The sequence below is a fragment of the Carlito syrichta genome, unplaced genomic scaffold, assembly GCF_000164805.1.
Source record: "Carlito syrichta isolate Samal-C Ts95f unplaced genomic scaffold, Tarsius_syrichta-2.0.1 Scaffold308846, whole genome shotgun sequence".
In the NCBI taxonomy this organism is placed as follows: domain Eukaryota; kingdom Metazoa; phylum Chordata; class Mammalia; order Primates; family Tarsiidae; genus Carlito; species Carlito syrichta.
The window spans coordinates 339928-362586 of record NW_007252942.1 but is presented as its reverse complement, the minus strand read 5'-3'; the positions used below and the strand labels follow the sequence as shown (position 1 = coordinate 362586).

The 22659-nt window shown below is 37.5% G+C and overlaps 1 protein-coding gene across 3 annotated transcripts in view; it reads right to left on the bottom strand.

The window, feature by feature from the left end:
- PSMA8 (proteasome subunit alpha 8) overlaps positions 1-22659 on the bottom strand; it is an 80888-nt gene that overhangs the window by 35172 nt on the left and 23057 nt on the right. For 2 of the 3 annotated variants that reach the window (XM_008066112.1, XM_008066113.1), the window contains exons 3-4: positions 18380-18504; positions 6740-6862 (exon numbers count right to left, since the gene is read on the bottom strand). In XM_008066112.1, coding sequence (XP_008064303.1) covers positions 6740-6862; positions 18380-18504 — 248 coding nt within the window. Of the gene's footprint in view, positions 1-6739; positions 6863-18379; positions 18523-22659 lie in introns of all 3 variants that reach the window. The other variant, XM_008066111.1, reaches the window with a different exon arrangement.

Genomic DNA, 22659 nt, shown 5'->3' with positions numbered 1-22659 from the left:
ACTCTCTGGGTTCTCCTACTTTGCAGACTATACTTGGTCATTCTCAATCTTTCACAGGTCCAATGTCTCAGATCCAAGTCAGATTTTGCCTGGATTGTTGAACACAGCCTCTAACCTGTCTCCATAGGGTCCTTACAGTCTATTCTTAATATAGCAGCCAGAAAGGACACTTTAAAAATACAAATCAGATCATGTTACTCCAATATGCAAAAACCTTAAATGGCTTTCTACATAACTCTAACATCTTAAGTCTTATCCAAGTCCTATTCAAGGTCTTCCAATCCTACAAGCTCTAGCACCCTCCTTCTGATACTTCATCTGTTACCACTGTCTTTCTTGACATGCTGTAGTATAGTCATAAGGTTGAGTATCCCTTGTCTGAAATGCCTGGGCCAAGAAGTGTTTCAGAATATTTGCATTATATTGCTTAAACATCCCTAACTTGAAAATCCCCAAACTAAAATGCTCCAAGAGCACTTTCTCTGAATGTTATGTTGGTGCTCAGAAAGTTTTTATCTTGAAGCAAAGTGGGACTTCGGAATTTTGGATTAGGGATGCTCCACCTGAATGCTCTGGCATTCAGCTCTAGCTTCAATAGTCTCTGAAATTTCTCATCCATATAGAGCATGCTGCTGCCTTGGGATTTTGCTATTTGTGTTTCATCTGTTTGGAATATTATAGCCAATAACTATCTGGTTTGCTCCTTCACTTTCTTCAAGTCTCAGTTCAAATGTCACGTTTTCAAAGGGGCCTTCCCTGACCACTTTCTGTCTACCGTTCACTCTCTATCCTCCTAACCTTGCTCTCTCTTTTTATTTCACAGCATATATACATATTCTGTATTTTTATACTGTCTTTCCCTTTTCCCTAGGAACAGGGATTTTTGTCTTGAGTTCACCTCTATGTCCCCAGAACCTAGAACAGTACTTGATATGTAATATAAATTTAATTTTTATAGGTTGAATATTTGTTAAATGATGGACTGTTCATATATTTTATAACTTCTGGTGATGAATTATCTTTGTGAATTCTATGCATTATATAATATCCTGAAGTACAGAAGTATCAACTCACATGCTTACTGCTCTGATACTCAACTCTTTATTTCTGTACCTTGAGGATATTCTTTCTTGTGAGTCTAGTTATGCATTAAAATATTAATTATTACTCCAGTCCTGTATATGTTTACAGTAGGAGAATTTTTAGCTAATTTAATTTAACGTAATTTACCAAACCCCAGAACCTGTTACCCTAATTACAGAATACTTTCTTTTAACCAGGCACAGAAAGACAAATATTGCATGATCTCATTTATTTGTGGAATCTGAAAAAACAAAACAAAAACAGAACTCATAGAAGTAGAAAGTAAAATGGTGGTTACCAGGGGCTAAGTAGGGGAGAGAAGAGGAATGGTAGGAAAAAGAAGTTCTGCAGATCAATTGTACAGCATGGTGACTATAGTTAATAATAATAAATTGCATACTTGAAAACTGCTTAAAGATAGTAGATTTTAAATGTTCTCAACACAAAAAATAAGTGAGGTGATGGATATGTTAATTAGTTTGATTTAATTATACCACAATATATACATAAAGCAAAATATCATGTTTATATCTTAAATATATACAACTCTTCAACAGTCAATTAAACAATTTAAAAACATACTTTCAGTGTGAAAATGTGTAAAGAAAAAATATATAACAATGGGTGTTTCTTTAATACTATTGATCTGGATATGTCAGAGCTTCACAGCAACCTGCCAACATGGCAGGCTGACTATGTTGAACTCTTCTGCCATGGAAGAGGAAGCAGTTTGCCCTCACTGGAAGAGAAACTTCCAATGAAACTGGGGATTGGGGTTTCCCTTACCTGTGTCAAATTATTTCACAGCATACATATATATTCTGTATTTTTATACTGTCTTTCTCTTTTCCCTAGGGACAGGGGTTTTTGTCTTGAGTTCACCTCTATGTCCCCAGAACCTAGAACAGTACTTGATATGTAATATAAATTTATTTTTTATAGGTTGAGTATTTGTTAAATGATGGACTATTTATATGTTTTATAACTTCCGGTGATGAATTATCTTTGTGAATTCTATGCATTATATAATATCTGTCACCTCTCCACCAGTAGATTTACTAAATGCTTTCCTTCCTTCCTTTGAGATAGGGTCTCACTATGTTGCCTTGACTGGAGTGCAATAGCTATTTGTGGGTGCAATCATAGCATACCACTAAACTCCAGTCAAGGCAACATAGACTCTGTCTCTTATTACTCTGAAATAGCCCACCTGATAGAAATATAGAATAGGATATTGAAGACTCAGTTATAGCAACAGCTGGGTAACAAGGTCTTACAGGGTTAGGGTTCTGTTGATCCTGTATGTACCCTGAGCCATAAACCAGTAATTAATTTCTCCTACAGTTGCAAATCTAGATGCCAAGGATTAGATGTGTCTCATTCATATCCTTAATGGCCCATTTGTAAAATTTTTTCTTCCTTTCTTCACTTGGTTGTGCTAATTTAAAGGCCCTAGTTCCCAAGGGACGGGGAAAAAGAAAGAGGATGTTTCTATCAGAGAACATAATAATTTCTGAACTAGAAGCTGAGGCAGCCACTTGGCCATTCTGGATTCCTCATGTCTTTGAAACAGCAGGTAAAGAAGAAGCTACTGTAAGCATGGCATGATTTGTTCTGATCATCAAGGGAGAATAAAGTTACTGTTATACAATGGGACCCAGAAGGAAGTATCTAGAACTCAGGATTTTCTGGAGATCTCTCTTAGCACTCACCTAAAATTAAAAAGCGTGGAAGACACTATAATTCACTAAGACAGAATCACTAATGACCAAAATCTACAGAAATAAATATTTGTGTCAAATGCCAGGTAAAGAATCACCCCCAAATCAAAGTGCTATTATTGGCAATTTCTATCCTTATTTCTGCAACAGGTCATATGGCCAGTTTATAACTTCCTACTTCTGTACCCATTCCACAATTTCCTCTACCTGTACCTGGTAAAACTACAATATAGCACCGCAAAGTGTTGTCTCCCAGTACTGCAGCTGTGTTGTTGTTGTTGTTCTTTTTTTTTTTAGAAAGCAGGATTTATTGAGGGGACAGAAAAGCTCCCACAGTGGGAGGAGACCCGAGAAGGCTACCCCAAGCTGTGTTCTTAATAGCCCATTGCAACATTTTATCAGGCTACCTAGTATATGTCAAAGTAAAAAACAAACATTAAAAACAAAACATAGACATAAACAAAAACCAAGAAAAAAAAACCATTTCTTAATAAAGTGCCATAGTCCCCAGAAGAATAAATTAAGTAAGAAGATTTTATTCTCCCTTCCAAGAATGGGCATCAGAATTTTTATAACATATATAAAAAGTCATTGGCCTAAGGGACGTAGCATGATGTGGTAAAAAGAACACTGGACTAACAAATAGAAGACCCTGAGTTCTAATTCCAGTATTGCCATTAATTAGGAACGTGGACTTAAAAAAAAATCACTTACGCCCTGAATCTCAGATATCAAATATGTAACACAAAAAAGTTTTCAAACTTTCGAGTTTTTAAAGAGCTGCGTAATATTTCCTTCAACGAACATCTCTTGAAAAGTGTAGTATATAAGATGAGTAATATGATGATAGTAGAGTATACAAATGTGTGGTGTGCAATGTTCACACTCTCCCGTCATATCATGTGACCTGAAGACACAACAGCATAGTTTCACACAAGATGATCAAGGAAACTCCCAACAAATTTAAAATTTTTAAAATTTTCCTAATCAATTGACTGAGATAAAAGTACTTCTCTGCATCAAAACAGCTTGGTATTGGTATAGGAACAGGCATATAGATCAACGGAATAGAACTGAGATTCCAGAAGCAAAGCCTCAATTTCTCAACCAACTCATCTTTGACAAAGCCTCCACCACCTACCACTGGGGAGAGGAGAACCTATTCAGTAAATGGTGCTAGGAAAACTGGCTGACCACATGCAGAAGATTGAAACAGGACCCCTATCTATCCCCATGCACAAAGGTTAATTCCAAATGGATCAGAGACCTAAATGTAAAACCTCAAACCATAAGAACCTTAGAAAATGAAGGACATACCCTCATGGAAATCGGAACTGGCATCCAATTCCTGAACAAAACCCAAAACCCACAGGTCATAAGAGAGAAGATAGACAAGTGGGACCTTATTAAACTGACAAGCTTCTGCAAAGCCAAAGAAACCATCAAGAGAGCAGGGAGACAGCCTACAGACTGGGAAAAAGTATTTGCCAACACCAGGTCTGACAAAGGCTTAACATCTTGGATCTACAAGGAACTCAAATGAGCTGAAAAGAAAAAAACAAACAATGCCATTATAAAATGGGCAAAAGATATGAACAGACACTTCACAAAGGAAGACATCCGAGCAGCCAACAGACACATGAAGAAATGTTCAACCTCACTAATCATCAGGGAGATGCAAATCAAAACCACACTGAGATACCACCTAACTCCAGTCAGAATGGCAATTATCAACAACTCGAAAAATGACAGCTGCTGGAGAGGGTGTGGCGAAAAGGGAACACTTCTACACTGTTGGTGGGAGTGTAAACTAGTGCAACCTCTGTGGAAAGCAGTGTGGCAATTCCTAAAATCTCTAAATATCAACCTCCCATATGACCCCGCAATCCCCCTACTGGGAATATATCCTGAAGAACTCAAATCACTCTATTAAAAAGATACCTGCACACGTATGTTTATCGCGGCATTGTTCACAATAGCAAGAACCTGGAAGCAACCATGCTGCCCATCAAAAGAGGACTGGATTTAAAAAATGTGGTACATATATACGATGGAATACTACACAGCCATAAAAAAGAACAAAATCATGAATTTCGCAGCAACCTGGATGGAACTAGAGTCTATAATACTGAGTGACCTCTCACAGAAACAGAGATCCGAGTATCACATGTTCTCACTCATATAATGGACCTTGAACATCCAATGTAATACTATAAGAAAATGACTGACAGTAGTGGGAAACTATGCGGGGGGGAGGGAGATGGGATTAATGGTAGCAAACATCTGTCTGGGGACAGGGAAACACCTCTTATCAACAGAGTGCCTGAAGGAAACGTATTTGTATACCTAACCCTTAACTATACCCCACAATATCATAATAAAAAATACTGATAAAAAAAAGTACTTCTCTGTATGTTCCCAGAAAGCAATCAGACTAAAGTGCAAAACTATGTGAACTTAGAAAATATTGTGCTGTGATATGGAAATGAAAAGTAATGATGTAATGATAAATGTAAACAGAAGATGGCAACCTTCAAAATATTTGAAGATAAGAGCGCAATGACTTGGTTTGTTTACAGCATAGATTTGGGAGGCACAAGAAGTCTAGTACATGTAAAAGAGTTCTAACTGACAGAAAAAAGTCTGATCTTTGCAGCACATAAATCCATACCTTCAGATGACTAATGAGTTTATCCAAGCAGATGAAAAGAAGACGTGCAGCTGGAACAAGTATTCTGATATTTGTTGAAAGAATATAATTCACTGCTTTACTGATCTGATGAACTAGTTTACCTTACTAGTATGGTCAGCTCAAATCAAATTCCTTACTTAACACATATGTACAAATCATGACAATGTTTCCCCATTACTTTGTTTCTTAACAATAGTAAAATAAACTTTGCATGAAACTATTTAAAACCTTTGTATTTAATCTTTTAATAAAGTCAAAATAACTTATTGGATTCTATAGTACAGTCTTATTCTTACACACAAGAATATATAAAAATTCACTTCTGGAAACCAGGTTTTTTTAGGTTCTAGACTTTTGTATTGGATTTGACAGTACCATTAAACAAATTTAATACTGCAGTTGGGGCCAAAATAAGAGTAACAATTTATCTAGAAAACAAACTATAAGGCCAGGTGCAGTGGCTCACACCTATAATTCCAATGTTTTGGGAGGTCAAGGTGGGAGGATTGCTTGAGGCCAGGAGTTCGAGATATACCTGGACAACATAGCAAGATCTTGTCTCTCTAAAAAAAACACAAAAAACACCTAAAAATTAGCTGGATGTTGTGGCACATACTTGTAGTCCGAGCTACTTGGGAGGCTGAGGTAGGAGGATTGCTTTTGCTCAGGAGTTCAAAGTTACAATGAGCTATGATTATAACATTACACTCCAACTTGGGTGACAGAGAGTGAGAACCTATCTCAAAAAAGAAAAAGAAAAAAGAAAAAAAGCAAACTATATTCCAGGAATTATGTAGAGGTCACTGTATACCCATAGATTCATAGTATGGGATGTTCTGACTCTCCTATAATAGATGAGACATTAAATAGTTCAGTAGGAATTTAAACTTCCATCTAATTATTAATTGCAAGCATTTCTTGCAATTCCTATTTCTACTCGAAGCAAGCATCTATATGGTGCAATATAAATTTGAGAGAATAAATTTGGATATTTCTCTTCCTTGGCCATTTATATACTTAGGTTTATCACATCTTTTCAAAAGTAAAGACCTTGCACTTAATAGACTAAGGTGTTTATCTATTCATCCAAAACCATCAAATTTCTGACTAGTTACATTTATAAAGTTTGTACCACCATTAGTAAGTATAAAACAATTTTGTCATGTCCCCGAAGGCAATAAAGGATTTACAGTGACTACATCTTTTGAACTTCTAAAAAATTTTTAACAAATTCATGACTCACCTTCCAAGCATGATAAGTACCAGAAGGATCTGTCTGATATAATCTGGGAATACCATCATCATCAAAACCTACAATTAAGGCAGAGATACCAAAAGGTCTTCGTCCATTGCTCTGGGTATATTTCTGAAAAATAAAAAATATTTTATGATTACACTGTTATTTATTAAACAAAGTGTTAATAAATAAAGCATTGCTGCCCAAATGATATATTTTCTTGATTCTTATTCTATGTACATTAAAGCTTTTTTTGTGATCCTTTCTGGACTAACCTCAATTCCTGATGAAATATGCTGTATAGTCTATAAAATAAAATCATAAGTTTGTTTACATATAGTCTTAAAATTTTCTTGTTGCTTTGTATATATTTTGGTAACATAACCAGATTGTCATTTCTTTCATATAGCAGAGAACTGTGTTTGCCATACCATTTTGGTTCTCAGTAAGGCTGATTTTCAATAAGCTGTGATTGGAAACATGTTCTTGGCTTACTTTGAGGGATACTATAATTGTTACTATTATCATCAAGTATTCTTATTTGATACTATTATCATCAAGTATGTTCTGTTTACTATATACTATGTTATCACTACTTAAAAACCCAAGTAAGACATTTCTTTCAGTCCCAGGACAACAAAACTTTTGTTTCTCTTGAAGAAAAGGCATGCTTTTTCCTCACAGACAGGGAGTCACTGGAAACTGATTGTATGTCTTTTTACTTTAGTGCCATGGAACTTCTTGGATTTGTGCTACAGAGTGGAATTCACACTAAGACTGATGGCCCTAGAAGTCATGCAAAAAAGCAGTCCTGAGAGAAAGCTAAGGATTTAATTTTTAGGCTACTTTACATAACTATAAGTCTGTGGTTGTATATAACTGTATAAATGTGTGGCTTGAAATAGCATTATGTTAACTTTTTTCCTGATTTTGTCTACATATCACATCTACTTTAATTTTAAAATTTTTTGTATCTTTAAATAATTATATATGTACATTTAATAACTGTACATGTTTATAAAATAAAGAGTGATTTGTTTTTCTTCTTTTTAGAGTTGGGGGTCTTTCTTTCCCAGGCTGGAGTACAGTGGAACAATCATGGCTCACTACAGCCTTGAACTCTTGGGCTCAAGTGATCCTCTCACCTCAGGCTCCCAAATAGCTGGGATTACAGGTGCATGCCACCATGCCTGGCTAATTTTTAAACATTTTTTGTAGAAATGGGGACTTGGATTCTACAGTGCAGTCTTATTCTTACACACAAGAATATACAAAAATTCACTTCTGGAAACCAGGTTTTACTAGGCCCTAGACTATTTTGCCCAGGCTGGTCTCTAACTCCCGAGCTCTAACGATCCTCCAACCTTGACCTCCCAAATTAGTGGGATTACAGTTGTGAAACACTGCCTCAGGCTAAGAGTGATATTTTGATAAACGTATACAATGTGTAATGATCAATTAAGGGTAATTAGCCCACCGCCTCAAACATTTATCATTTCTTTGTGTTGGGAACATTCAAAATCCTCTTACTCCTATTTAGCTGTAATTTTGTATCCTCTCACTATGACCCCTCCACTCTCTCCTTCCCAGTCTTTAGTGACCAGTATGCTCTGATTCTACGAGCACAACTTTTGAAGTGCCCACATATGAGTGAGTAACACGCAGTATTTGCTTTTCTATTATTATCAGGTATGACTTATCTCACACAATATAATGTCCTCCAGGCTCATCCATGTTGTCATGAATGACAGAATCTCATACTTTTTCATGGATGAATAGTATTCTATTGTGAATTTGTACCACAATTTCTTTATTAATTCATCTACTGATGAACACTTAGGTTGATTCCATATTTTGGCTATTGTGAATAGTGCTGCAATAAACGTGGGAGTGCATGCACCTCTTCAATACACCAATTTCCTTTCTTTTGGCTATATACCTAGTAGTGGGATTGCTGGATCACAGGGTAGTTCTATTTAGTTTTTTGATGAACCTCCATATTGTTTTTCATAATGACCTAACTTACATTTCCACCAACAGTGTATACAAGTTCTCTTTTCTCTGAATCATTGCAAAATTCATTATTTTTTGTCTACTAGGTTTTTTTTTTCAACTTATTATTTTATTTTAGATTCATGGGGTATATATACAGGTTTGTTATATAGATATATAGCATGACAGAAGGTCTGGGCTTCTACTGAGCCCACCTCCCAGGTGGTGAGAGCATGGTACCTGATGGGTGGTTTTTCAATTGTTATCCCCACATTCCCCTTTCCCCTTTTAGTAGTCCCCAGTGTCTGTAGTTCCCATCCTTGTGCCCAAGTGTGTCCAGTTTTTAGCCCCAACTTATAAGTGAGAACATGCTGTATTGTTTTGTTTCTGTGATAATTCACTTGGAATGATGGTCTCCATGTTCCTGCAATGACATGCTTTTGTTCTTTTTTATGGCCGCAGAGTATTCCATGGCATACATGTACCACATTTTCTTATCTAGTCCACCACTAATGGGCACCTAGGTGGTTCCATGATTTTGCTATTGTGAATAGTGCTGCAATTAAACATAAGAGTGCAAGTGACTTTTTGGTAGAACAATTTATGTTCCTTTGGGTATATACCCAGAAGTGAGATTGCTGGGTCAAATGGTAAATCTATCTAGAGATCTTTGAGAAATCTCCAGACTGCTTTTCATAAGGCCTGAACTAGCTTACTTTCACACCAACAGTATATGAGCATTCCCCTTTCTCCACAGTCTCACCAATATCTGTTGTTTTTGACATTTTAATAATAGCCATTCCGACTGGTATGAGATGGTATCTCATTGTGGTTTTAACTTGCATTTTTCTGATGATTAGTGATACTGAGCATTATTTCATGCTTGTTGGCTGCTTTTGTGCCTTCGAGAAGTATTTGTTCATATCCTATGCTCACTGTGTGTGTGTGTATGTCTGTCGGGCCTTACTCTGTCACCCAGGCTGGAGTGCAGTGGCATAATCATGGCTCACCATACCCTCAACCTCCCAGGCTTAGGCAATTCTTCCACCTCAGCCTCCTGAGTAGTTGGGACTACTGAGTAGTTGGAACTTCAGATGTGTGCCATCTGCCCAGTTCAGTTTTTAAAAAAATATTTTTGTAAAGACAAGGTCTCACTATGTTGCCCAGGCGGGTCTGGAACTCCTGGGCTCAAGTAATCCTCTTGCCTTAGCCTCCCAAAGTGTTGTGATTACAGGCATGAGCCACTGTGTCCAGTCATTTGCCTCCTTTTTGATGAGGTTATTAGCCTTTTTCCTGTTTGAATTCCTTATAGATTCTGGATCAGGCCTTTGTTGGATGCAAAGTTTGCAAATATTTTCTCCCTTTCTGCGGGTTGTCTCTATATTGTATTGATGGTTTACTTTGCTGTGCAGAAGCTTTTATACTTGACAAGGTCCCACTTGTTAATTTTAGCTTTTGCTGCCTTTGCTTTTGAGGATGTAGTGATGAATTCATTACCTAGGGTGATGTCCAGGAGAGTGTTTCCTAAGTTTTTTTTCTAAGATGTTTATAGTTTGGGGTCTTGTGTTTTAGTCTTTAATCCATTTTTAATCAATTTTTGCATACAGTGATAGGTAGAGGTCCAGCTTCATTCTTCTGTATATGGTTAGCCAATTTTCCCAGTATAATTTGATGAATAGGGTGTCTTATCCCCAATGTTTTGTTTCTGTCAGCTTTGTCAAAGATGAGTTGGTTGTAGGTCAGTGGCTGTATTATTTGTGGGTTCTCTATTCTGTTCCATTGATCTATGTATCTATTTTTGTACTACTATCATGCTGTTTTGGTTACTGGAGCCTTGTAGTAAAGTTTAAAGTCTGGCAGTGTGATGCCTCTGCCTTTGCACTTTTTGCTTAGGATTGTTTTGGCTATTTGAATTTTTTGCTTCCATATGAATTTAAGTATTGTCTTTTCTAGGTCTGTGAAAAATGGTGTTGGCAGTTTGATAGGAATTATGTTGAGACTGTAGATTGCTTTAGGCAGTATGGAAATCTTAACAATTCTGATTCTTCCAATCCATGAGCATGGGATGTTTTTCCATTTGTTTGTGTGATCTTTCTTTCAGCAGTGTCTTGTCACTTTTTATCTTTGTTCATCTCTGTCATTCTTCACTTTGGTTAGATGTATTCCAAAGTCTTTTGTGTGAGTGTATGGTTACTGTGAATGAGACTGTATTTTTTTTGTTATGAGCTTGAGTCTCAGTCTGTGATCCAGGCTAGAGAGCAATGGCATGATCATGGCTCACTGCAGCCTTGACCTCCTGGGCTCAAGCAACCTTTCTGCCTCAGCCTCCTGAATAGCTGGATTATAGGCATGCGCCACTATGCCCAGGTAATTTTAAAATTTTTGTAGAGTCACTATGTTGCTTAGGCTAGTCTTAAACTCCTGGGCTCAAGCATTTCTCTCTCCTTAGCCTTCCAAATTGCTAGGTTTACAGGCATGAGCCACCACTTACTCCTGAGATTGTATTTTTCACCTGTTTACTGTTGTTATATAAAAATACAACTAATTTTTGAACACTGATTTTGTATCCTGAGACTTTGCAGAAGTCATTTATCAGTGCTAGGAGTTTTTTTTTGGTGGAATCTTTTGGGTTTTCTAGAACAGAATCATATCATTTGCAAAGACTGATAATTTCACTTTGTCATTTCCTATTTGGAAACGTCTTATTTCTTTCTCTTGCCTGACTGTTTTGGTTATGACTTTCAATATGTCTTTTTTATAATAACCATTCAGACTGGAATGAGATGATATTTAAATGTGGTTTTGATTAGCATTTCCCTGATGATTAGTGATGATGAGTTTTTTTCACATATATATGCCCATTTTTGTTACATTGTTTTTTAATAATTTTTTTCTTTTCTTTTTTTATTATAAAGATGTGGGGTCAATTCAGGGTTAGATACACAAATGTTGATTATGCAGGTACCCTTGCTGTTGAGGTGTGCCCTTCCCTCTCCAGAAGTTCCCCTCAACTGTCAATCTCAACCCCCCCCCGACAGTTTCCCACTACTGCCAATCCCTTTCTTATAGTATTATATTATTCAAGGTCTGCTTATGAGTCAGCACATATGGCACTCTGTTCTTTGTGTCTGTGATAGATCACTGAGTATGATCAACTCTATATCCATCCAAGTTGCTGTAAAGTCCATATGTTTGTCCTTCTTTATAGCTGCAAAATATTCCATTGTGTCATATGCCCATTTTTTTTTTTTTTTTTGAGTTAGAGTCTCCCTCTGTGACCCAGACTGGAGTGTGGCCGCTCCCGGCCACCGCAGCCTTGCCTGCTGGGCTCCGGCGATCCTTCCACCTCAGCCTTCCAGGTAGCTGGAACTACAGGCGCGCGCTACCACGCCCGGCTGATTTTTTTGATTTATTGTAGAGATGAGGTCTCACTGCCCAGGCGGGTCTTGAACCTGCGGGCTCAGGCAACCCACTCACCTCAGCCTCCCAAAGGCGCGGGATTACAGGCTGAGCCACTGAGCCCGGCTTCATATGCCCATTTTTAAAGGGTTTTTTTTTTTTTTTTTTTTCCCTTTTGAGCTCCTTGCACCTTCTGGATATTAATCTCTTCTCAGGTGAATATTTTGCAAATTTTTCTCTCCTTTTGCAGGTTGTCTCTTCACCCAGTTGATTATTTCCTTGGTTGTATAGAAGCTTCTTAGTTTGATACAATCTCCTTTGTCTATTTTTGCTTTTGTTGCCTGTGCTTTTGAAGTCTTATCCACAAGATCTTTTCCTGAAGTATCCTGTTTTCTCCTAGTCGATTTATACTTTCAGGTTTTACATTAAAGTCTGTAATCAATTTTGAGTTCATTTTTGTGTATGGTGACAGATAGAGGTCTGGTTGCTTTTTTCACAATACAAATATTCAGTATTCCCAGCTACATTTATTGAAGTGGCTGTCCATTCTCCAATGTCTGTTTTTGGCACTTTTGATGACAATCAGTTGGCTGTATAAATGTGGATTTTCTCCTTTACCTATTTACAACACAGGTGAGTGCAGGCAAGGTGGTCAGCTGGCCATTCAGTGGCCTCCCCGCTGTGCAGGTCCACCTGATTCTTGGGTGGGCAGTATGCTGCACAGGTGCAGACACTGGGTCTCCAATATTCCATCTAGTCTAGGCTCCAGGAAGCTAGGGCACCAATGTAAATGTGGTAGAATGATGGCAGGGGCTCATGGTTGGAGAGAGTCAGCTGTTACTGGTCCCCAGGGCAGGATGCATCCCCAGAGTGGTTCCAGCTTCAAGATGCATCAAGCCATAGCAGTTTAGGTTGCAGAAGTGAAGGGCACTCTGAGATAATGCAGCTGTGCAATCTTCCACAGTCTTCAACTGGACTTGAGATCTGTGAGGACTGCTGGCATTTGTTGCAGCACTGGGGCTGCTGAGGAACTTTAGCTTACCTTTCCTTTGTATGAAATAATTCCTCCTAATCCCAAATCAATCCTGGGGACCAGAGGCAGAATGCTTGGCTTTCCTCTGTATGGTGCTATTCTGTGCATCATGCTCCACAGGGATTTCACCGCTCTCCTCATACTCTCCAACACATCTCCTCCATCATGCTAGTCCAGATGTAGCTGTTCATTCATTGTTTTGGTCCCTTTTTGTGGGCTGGACAAGTGTCAGGTAACTTTAGTCAGTCATTTTGCTGATGTAACTCTATTATAGGTATTTTTATAAGTCACTTGCAAATAGTTGGGCTATAAACATAAGCTGGTAAAAGTAAGTTTTATGTCTTAATTTCTCTGTACATCCTAATGCTTCTAGTTTTTACCTAGGTATAAGTAGGTGCTTTGCAAATATACCTTAGAGGAAAGATCCTTTATTTACTTAATGAATCCCCCTTTTTTGAGTCAGGGTTTTATTCTGACACCCAGGCTGGAGTACAGTGGCATACTTGTGGCTCACCACAGCTTCAACCTCTTGGGCTCAGGTGATCCTTCTGCCTCAGACCCCCACCTCCAGTAGTTGGGGTTATAGGTGCATGTCACCATACCTGGCTAATTTTTTAAAATTTATTTTTTGTAGAGATGAGGTCTTGCTATATTGCCTAGGCTGGTCTCGGACTCCTGGACTCAGGCAATCCTCCTGCCTTGGCTTCTCAATTTATTGGGATTACAGGTGTGAGTCATTATACCTGGCCAATGAACTTAAAAAAAATTTTTTTTTTTTTTTTTTAGATTCAGGAGGTAAATGTGCATGTTTGCTACATGGACATATTGCAGGCTGTAGAAACTGGGCTTCTGGTGTCCCCATTCCCCAAATAGTAAATAATGTACCCAACAATTTTTGAACCTTCACCTCCTTCTCATCTCCCTCCTTTTGGTGTTCCCAGTGTCCACTATTTCCATCTTCACATCCATGAGTACCCACTGTTTCGCTCCCACATATAAGTGAGAACATGCAGTTTGGTTTTCTGTTTGAGTTAGTTCACTTAGGATAATGGTCTCCAGCTCCAACTATGTTGCTGCCAAGAACACGATTTTGTTCTTTTTTAGAGCTGCGTAATATCCCATGGTATATATGCAGCACATTTTCTTTATTCAGTCAATTGCTGATGGGCACTTAGGATGGTTCCATGACTTTGCTATTGTGAACAGTGCTGTGATAAACTTATGAGTACAAATGTCTTTTTGGTAGAACTAGTCATGCACCTTTGGGTATATAGTGAGATTGTTTGGTCGAATGGTAGTTCTATTTTTAGTTCTTAAAGGAAACTGCAAACTGTTTTCCAAAGAGATTGAACTAGTTTACATTCTCACCAGCAGTGTATGAGTGTTGTTCCCTTTTCTCTGCAGTCTCACCAACATCTGTTCTTTGACTTTTTAATAATATCCATTGTGACTGGTGAGAGATGGTAACTCATTGTGGTTTTAATTTGCATTTCACTGATATTCAGTGATGCTGAGCATATTTTCATATGTTTGTTGGGATTTATATGTCTTCCCTTGAGATGTGTCTGTTCATATCCTCTGTCCACTTTTTAATGGGGTTATTTTCTTGTTTGAGTTCTTTATAGATTCTAGATCTTAGTCCTTTGAGACATGATTTGCAAATATTTTCTTCCATTCTGTAGGTTTTCTGTTCACTCTGTTGAATATTTCTTTTGCTGTGCAGAAACTTTTTAGTTTAAGTCACATTTGTCTATTTGTGCTGCTTTGCTTTTGAAGTTTTCATCATAAATTTTTTGTTTAGGTCAATGTCCAGAAGAGTTTTTCCTAGGTTTTCTTTTAGAATTTTTTTTTTTTTTTTGAGTTGGAGTCTCACTCTTGTCACCCAGGCTGGAGTGCGTGGCACACTCACAGCCACCACAGCCTTGACCTTTTGGGCTTAGGCAATCCTTTGGTCTCAGCCTTCCAAGTTGCTGGAATTACAGATGCACGCCACCACGCCTGGCTAGGTTTTTTTGTGATTTATTGTAGAGACAAGGTCTCACCAAGTTGCCCAGGCTGGTCTTGAATCCCTGGGCTCAGGCAATCCTCTTGTCTCAGCCTCCCAACGTACTGGGATTACAGGCTGAGCCACCGCGCCCAGCCGCTTCTAGGATTTTAATAGTTTCAGTTCTTGTGTTTAGGTCTTTAATCCATCTTGAGTTAATTTTTATGTATGGTGAGAGGTAAGGATTCAGTTTCATTCTTCTGCATACACTATCCAATTTTCCCATCATAATTTACTTCCTTTCCACATTGTTTATTTTTGTCGGCTGTCAAAAAACAGTCGGTTTAGGTACAAGGTTTTATTTCTGGGTTCTCTATTCTGCTCCATTGACCTATCTGTTTATTTTTGAATCACTACCATGCTGCTTTAGTTACTATCGCCTTATAACATAATTTGAAGTCAGGCAGTGTGATGCCTCTGCATTTGTTTTTTTCACATAGGAATGCTTTGGCTATTCAGGCTTGTTTTGGTAGTTGTTCCATATGAACTTAAGGATTGTATTTTCTAATGCTTAATGAACCTTTTTTTAAAATGAAAAATATATGCACAGGATTAAAATAAATTTAAATAATCTATTTCCTGCCCCAGAGCCCCAGACCTCCCCTGTGGCAATCTCACTGTTACAGACTTATGACTATGTTTCCATAAATACTCTATGCATAGCCTTGATAATTCTAGAAGAAAACCTAAAAATCGTATTACGAACCTTGTATACACAAGGTTCTGCTCTTTCTTTGGTTGATGGCTTTCTAGCAACTAGAAAAATCAAAGCAGATAAAATAGAAAAGTAGAATAAGATAAAAATGTTAGACTCTCTTGGAACATAAACAGACAAATTTTTAAAAACCCAAATAGGGTAATTTTGTTATGGGCATTTCAGTTAATATTTTTCTACATAGAATATATAGTGAGTTTACAAAAAAGTCTGTGGCCAGGTATGGTGAATCACACCTGTAATCCCAGCACTTTGGGAGACTAAAGCAGGAGGACCGCTTGAGCTCGGGAGTTTAAAACCAGTTGGGCAACACAGCAAGTGTTGCAAGTCTCAATATATATATTTTTCAAATACTTTTAACCAAATTAATGGCAAAATCCTTGACAAAAACTGTTCTAAATGCTTGAAATGTATTAAATCATTTGTTCCATAATGCAAGTTACTAAAGTATGTATTAATGTAATACTCATTTTATAAATAAGAAAATTGAAGTTAATGTAGGCCAACTAGTTTGCTCAAGGCACTAACTAAGAAGTAGCAAAGCCAGGATTCAAACTTCCAAGTTCTGGCTCCTGTAGGCACACTCTTAACTACTTGAGTACCTGTCAAAAGAAAAGATAGTTTATACCAGGAGAAATGAAATCAGCAAACCAACATGTGGGAAAAAATTCAACATTTCAACTAATTATAAGACACAAATTAAAACAACTACTACAGTACTATGTTATACTTATTTGCAAAATAAAATAAAAATGAAAAATCCAATGTTAATGACTCTTTAGGGATATATTTACTCATTGCTGGTTGCACAATAAAAATTGGTTTAATCTTTCTAAGAAGCAATTTAGCTACATATAAAAACAATTACAATCTTTAATCTAGTAATCCCATACTAAAAATTAATTTAACAATATAATTCAAAAAGCAAAAGCTACGATAAACAGAGTCAAATCATTAGAGTAACAAAAAGAGAGAAAAAAGAGAGAAAGAGGGGGAAAATGGAAGAAATCAGAAACAATGTAACTAAATTATCAGATAGCAACTGGAAAAAGTATTATACAGTTAGTAAGAATAATAAGTATAAAGGCAATGTTGCTGTATACAAAGTACATTTCAAAGAAGTGAAAAAATAAATGTATATACATCATGATTATACTTAATGTTAACCATGTATGCATGAATGAACTGAGAAGAAATCATATCTAAATATGATCGGTTATGTTTGGATTTTGCCTTATTCCATTTTGTGCTTGTGACTAGGTAATACATAAAGAACAGAATACTTGTGACTAGGTAATTCATAAAGAACAAAAATGTATTTCTTATAGTTCTGGAAGTTGGGAAAGCCAAGATGGAGATGTCCACATCTAGTCTGGGCTTCCATGCTGTGTCATCTCATGGTGGAGCTTAAGAAAACATAATTTCTTTGAACATGATTTCTGAACTTGAAGACTTAAGTCCTTTTATAATTGGTATTAATCCACTTGTGAGGGTAGAGCCCTCATGACCTAAACACTTCCCATTAGGCCCCACCTCCAACACTGGCATCAGGGATTGCTTCTGACACATGCTTTTTGAGGGACATTCAAGCACATGTAGCAGCACTGTAAGTGAAAGAATAATGGGTATTTATTTGGAAAAACTTTAAGGAATTGTTCTTATTACTAAACTTCTAGAATTGTAGAAATCCCCTTAACAGATTAGACTTACTGTCTTATTTATTTTTTTATTTAGAGTCGGCATCTCACCCAGTTGCCCAGTCTGGAGTACCGTGACACAATCAAACTCACTGCAAGCTAGACTTTCTAGGTTCAGGTGATTCTCCCTCCTCAGTCTCTCAGGAAGCCCGTACTATAGGCATAAGCCATCATGCTCCCTAACTTTTTTATTTTTTGTAGAGGCGAGGTCTTACTATGTTGCCTAGGCTGGGTTACTGTTCTTTTAAATTTGAATATAACTCCCAGAATTAATACTAATTGAGATTTCTAGTGATTGAATCAATCCATTCTACTGGAATAAGAATGTGAATATAATGTGTGAGGAATATAAGAGATTTAATAGATTTTTTTTTTTTTGAGTTGGAGTCTCACTTTGTCACCCAGACTGGAGTGCATTGGCCGCTCCCAGTCACTGCAGCCTCGACCTGCTGGGCTCCGACAATCCTTCCACCTCAGCCTTCCAAGTAGCTGGAACTACAGGTGTGCACTACCATGCCCGGCTAATTTTTTGATTTATTGTAGAGATAAGTTCTCGCCAAGTTGCCCAGGCGGGTCTCGAACCTGCGGGCTCAGGCAATCCACTCATCTCAGCCTCCCAAGGCACCGCAGGATTACAGGCTGAGCCACCGAGCTCGGCTAATAGATTTAATAGACTAAATGGTTGGAGTAATTATAGTATTTCTGTGATAGAACTTATAATAACAAAAGGGAAGAAAACTTGAAGTTTGTTAGAATATTAGCTTACCTGCTTTAAAGTTGCTATGAAGCGAGTTATATATTCTACGGTAACTGGGTCCTCAACTGTAAGCTTATGGCTCTGGCACTGCACACGGGCTCTATTGATTACTACTCTAGCATCAGCAGTCAGACCTATAAAAATAGTAAAAATGTCAAAAACACATATTTTAAAAATATTTTTCATGCCAAGTGTGTTTTAGCCACCATGAAATCCTTCTTATGAAATTTCTTTATTCTCAATACTTGCCCATTTTAAAGAAATTGTAAAATCAAGGGTCACTTGTCCTACATTCTGATTTATTTCCTTGAAGACTTCATTAGATGCATTCTTATTTAGTTTTTAAAGAAAATAATAGCAAACAAATAGTAAGCTGGATTCCTTCTTCTGGAAATTACTTCATTATCAAACTGCATTCAATACAACTGTGACATGTCACTTCTCAGTTTATCTAAAACTAAGGGTTGAAAACTAAGGGTTTGAAAATCAAGAATGTTAAAACAGAAAAAGAAAACAACTGACCTTGCTCTTGCAAAACCAAAACATCATGTGACTAATGCTTAACATTAATATTATATATTTATATCTATAATTAACATATTATATAATTAATTATAAGGAAACAAAATGTGTTTATGTCAAAAGAATAACAAACTTACCATGAAGTTTAATTCAATGGTTGCAAACATTTCTATTAAAGACTTTGGCATTTGACTTTTTCATACATTTTTTTCTTTCCCAACTATCTGAATACTAGTTACATTGTCAAGAAAATTCATTCACAAAATCTTGGAAACTTAGTTATTTTTTACATAACCATCAGTCTTTTTCAGTCACAGGTTCTTGTTTCACTTTCACATCACTTCTATTCCTATTTCTACAAACCTGAAAGAATCTTTAGTAGCTGAAGACAATGAATATGAATATACCACTACTAACAATCACTCATAGGTAGGGTAGGCTGATTCTCTATGCAAATGTTATCTAAGAGAATGAAATGGTAAGAGACTGACTTAGCCTATGGATTAAAGCTTCTTACTCTATGGATTAAAGCTTCACTCAATTAGAAATATGATCAGATATGGTATTTCTAAATATTTCCCCTTTTACAATATAAATATGATCTAAGCCTGAAGAAATATCAAAGTAGCATACTTAAAAAATTAGCAATATAACTGATTCAAGGAAAAAATTAGTGATAAATTTGTCAAAATATATGAGCAACATAGTTGTGCGTGTTTGTTTTAATAAGTAGCAATTATACCAATCAATATTAATTGGTTCTCAGAGAACAGCTTCTATTTTTAAACATTACAGTTAAAACTTACATTTAAAATTACAATTTCACTTTAATAATAAGCAATCTATAGAAGAAATGAACTTTCAATCTAGTGCTTTTAAATATACACAGGTTGACTATCCCTCATTTGAAATGCTTGGGACCAGAACGATTTCAGATTTTGAATGTTTTCAGGTTTTCGAATATTTGCATTGTACTCACTGGTTGGGCATCCCAAATCTTTTTTCTTTTTTGTGAGTTGGAGTCTCACTCTGTCACCCAGACTGGAGTGCAGTGGCCGCTCCCGGCCACCACAGCCTCGACTGCTGGGCTCCAGCGATCCTTCCGCATCAGCCTTCCAGGTAGCCGGAATTACAGGCGTGCGCTACCACGCCCGGCTAATTTTTTGATTTATTGTAGAGATGAGGTCTCGCCTGCCCAGGCGGGTCTCGAACCCACGGGCTCAGGCAATCCACTCAACTCAGCCTCACAAAGGCGCGGGATTACAGGCTGAGCCACCGAGCCTGGCGGGCATCCCAAATCTGAAGCTCAAAAACCTGAGAATCAAAAGCCTCCAATGAGCTTTTCTTTTGAGCATCATGTTGGCACTCAAAAAATTTCAGATTTTGGGGTATTTCAAATTTTATATTTTCAGATTTGGGATGCTCAACCTGTACCACAACTTTACCGTGAGGATACTATCACAATGCAAAAGTGCTACTACTATGTGGCGTTCCACATAATACATTAGCAAAATATATTTTTTTAATTATTTGATTTTTCTTAAGAGTTACTTTCCAAACATTATAGGCATACTATAACAACAACACAAACAAAAGAATGTGGGATTTTTCAATATGGATCTGTTTATTTTTTTCTGATATTTTCTCACTGAAATACTCCAACAAGGAATAAAAACTACCATATAATTCCAAAATTAATAAACATAACTATATTATCCATATACATTTAATTCATATACTTTTTTATATCAACACATACAGGGTGTCTTAACCCATCTTTGGCGGCTATGAGAACGCCACAGACTGTGTAATTTACAAAGAAAAGAAATTTCTCACAGTTCTGGAGACTGACAAGTTCATGGTGCTGGCATATAGTGAGGATCTTCTTGATATGTTATAACGGCAAAAATATCACATGGCAACAGAGAGAAAAAGGAGGTTTAACTAATGAACTCTTGTTATAATGGCATTAGCCTACTCACAAGAGCAGAGCCTCCAAAACCTAATTAACTCTTAAAGTTCTCACCTCTCAACACTGCTACAATGGCAATTAAACTTCAACACAAGTGTTGTAGGGGACATACAAACCATCACACTCCACTTCTGGGCCTCCCAAACTCATGTCCTTTTCAAATACAAAACACATTCATTCTGTCCCAATAGACCCAAAGTCTTAATTCAATCCAGCATCAACTAAAAAGTCCAAAGTCAAAAGTATCATCTAAATTCTAAATCAGATATAGGTGAGACTCAAGGCATGATTCATACCATGGCAAATTCCCTCCAGCTGTTAACTACTTCCCAATCACAATGGTTGGGCAGGTGTAGCATAGATATTCCCATACCAATAGATGGAAAGAGGCAAGGAAAACAGTAACTGGTTCCATGTAAGTAAAAAACACAACAGGGTCAATAACAATAAACTTTACACTGCAGAATGATCTTTCATTCCATGTGCCTCCTGGACACACTGGGGGATCTGGGCCTACAAAGTCTCAGGAAGCCCACCCCTTATGGCTTTGCAGGGCTCAGCCCATGCAGCAGTTATCACAAGTTGGTCTCATGCCTGCAGTTCTCCCAGACTGGCTTGCATGCTGGTAGCCTTACAGTTCTGGGGTCTTTCGGGTGACCCCACCCATGTCTCCACAAGGCACTGTCCTAGCAGGGGCTCTCTGTGTAGCTCTGGTTCCATCCCACATTTCTGTTTAGGATTGCTCCACTAGGAGCATTCTGTGGTGGTTCTACCTCTGTGACAAATCTCTGCTTGTACTCCCAGGCTGTTCTTGACATCCTTTGAAATCTAGATGGAGGAAGCTATGCCCTCAGAGCTCTTGCATTCTGCACACCTATAGATTTTACACCACATAGATGCCACCAATGTTTACAATCTGTACCTTCCAGAACAGTAGGTCGAGCCATGCCCAGGGCCACCTGAGTCACAGCGAGGGTGCCCAGGAGCACTGCACCAGGCTACAATGAGCAAAGACCTGAGGTGGCTCTGGGCAGTGACCTGTCCCTGAAACTATTCTACTTTCCTAGAACAATTTCTAATGGGAGGGGCAGCCTCGAAGATCTCTGAAGTGCTTCTGGGATTTTTCTTCCATTGTCCTAATTATATACATAGTAACCTCTTAATCAATCAGTTGCTTGGTTGTACCTGGGTATTTTCTATTGAAAATGCTCATCCATTCTCTATCATGCGGCCAGGCTGCAAATTTTCCAAATTTTTCTGTTTTGTTTTCCTTTTAATTATAAATTCTGTTATTAAAATAATCTCTTCTCTCTTTTTAAAAATTATTATTATTTTTTAAAAATTATAAAGATGTGGGATACAATTCAGGGTTAGGTATACAAACATTGATTATGCAGGTAACCTTGTTGATTAGGTATCCCCCTCCCTCCCCTAGCAGTTTCCCTCAACTGCCAATCCCTGCCCCCCCTTGCAACTTCCCGCTACTGCCAAACCCTTTCTTATAGTATTATAATTGTTCAAGTTCCGTTTATGAGTGAGAACATTTGGTAATCTGTTCTTTGTTTCTGTGATGGATCACTGAGTATGATCGACTCCAAATCCACCCAAGGTGCTGCGAAGTCCATATATTTGTCCTTGTTTATGGCTGTATAATATTCCGTTGTGTACATGTACATTTTCTTTATCCAGCCCAGCTTTGATGGGCCACATGGTTGGTTCCATGTTTTTACTATTATGCATAGAGCTGCAACAAACATACGTGTGCAGGTATCTTTTTTGTAGAATGATTTGAGTT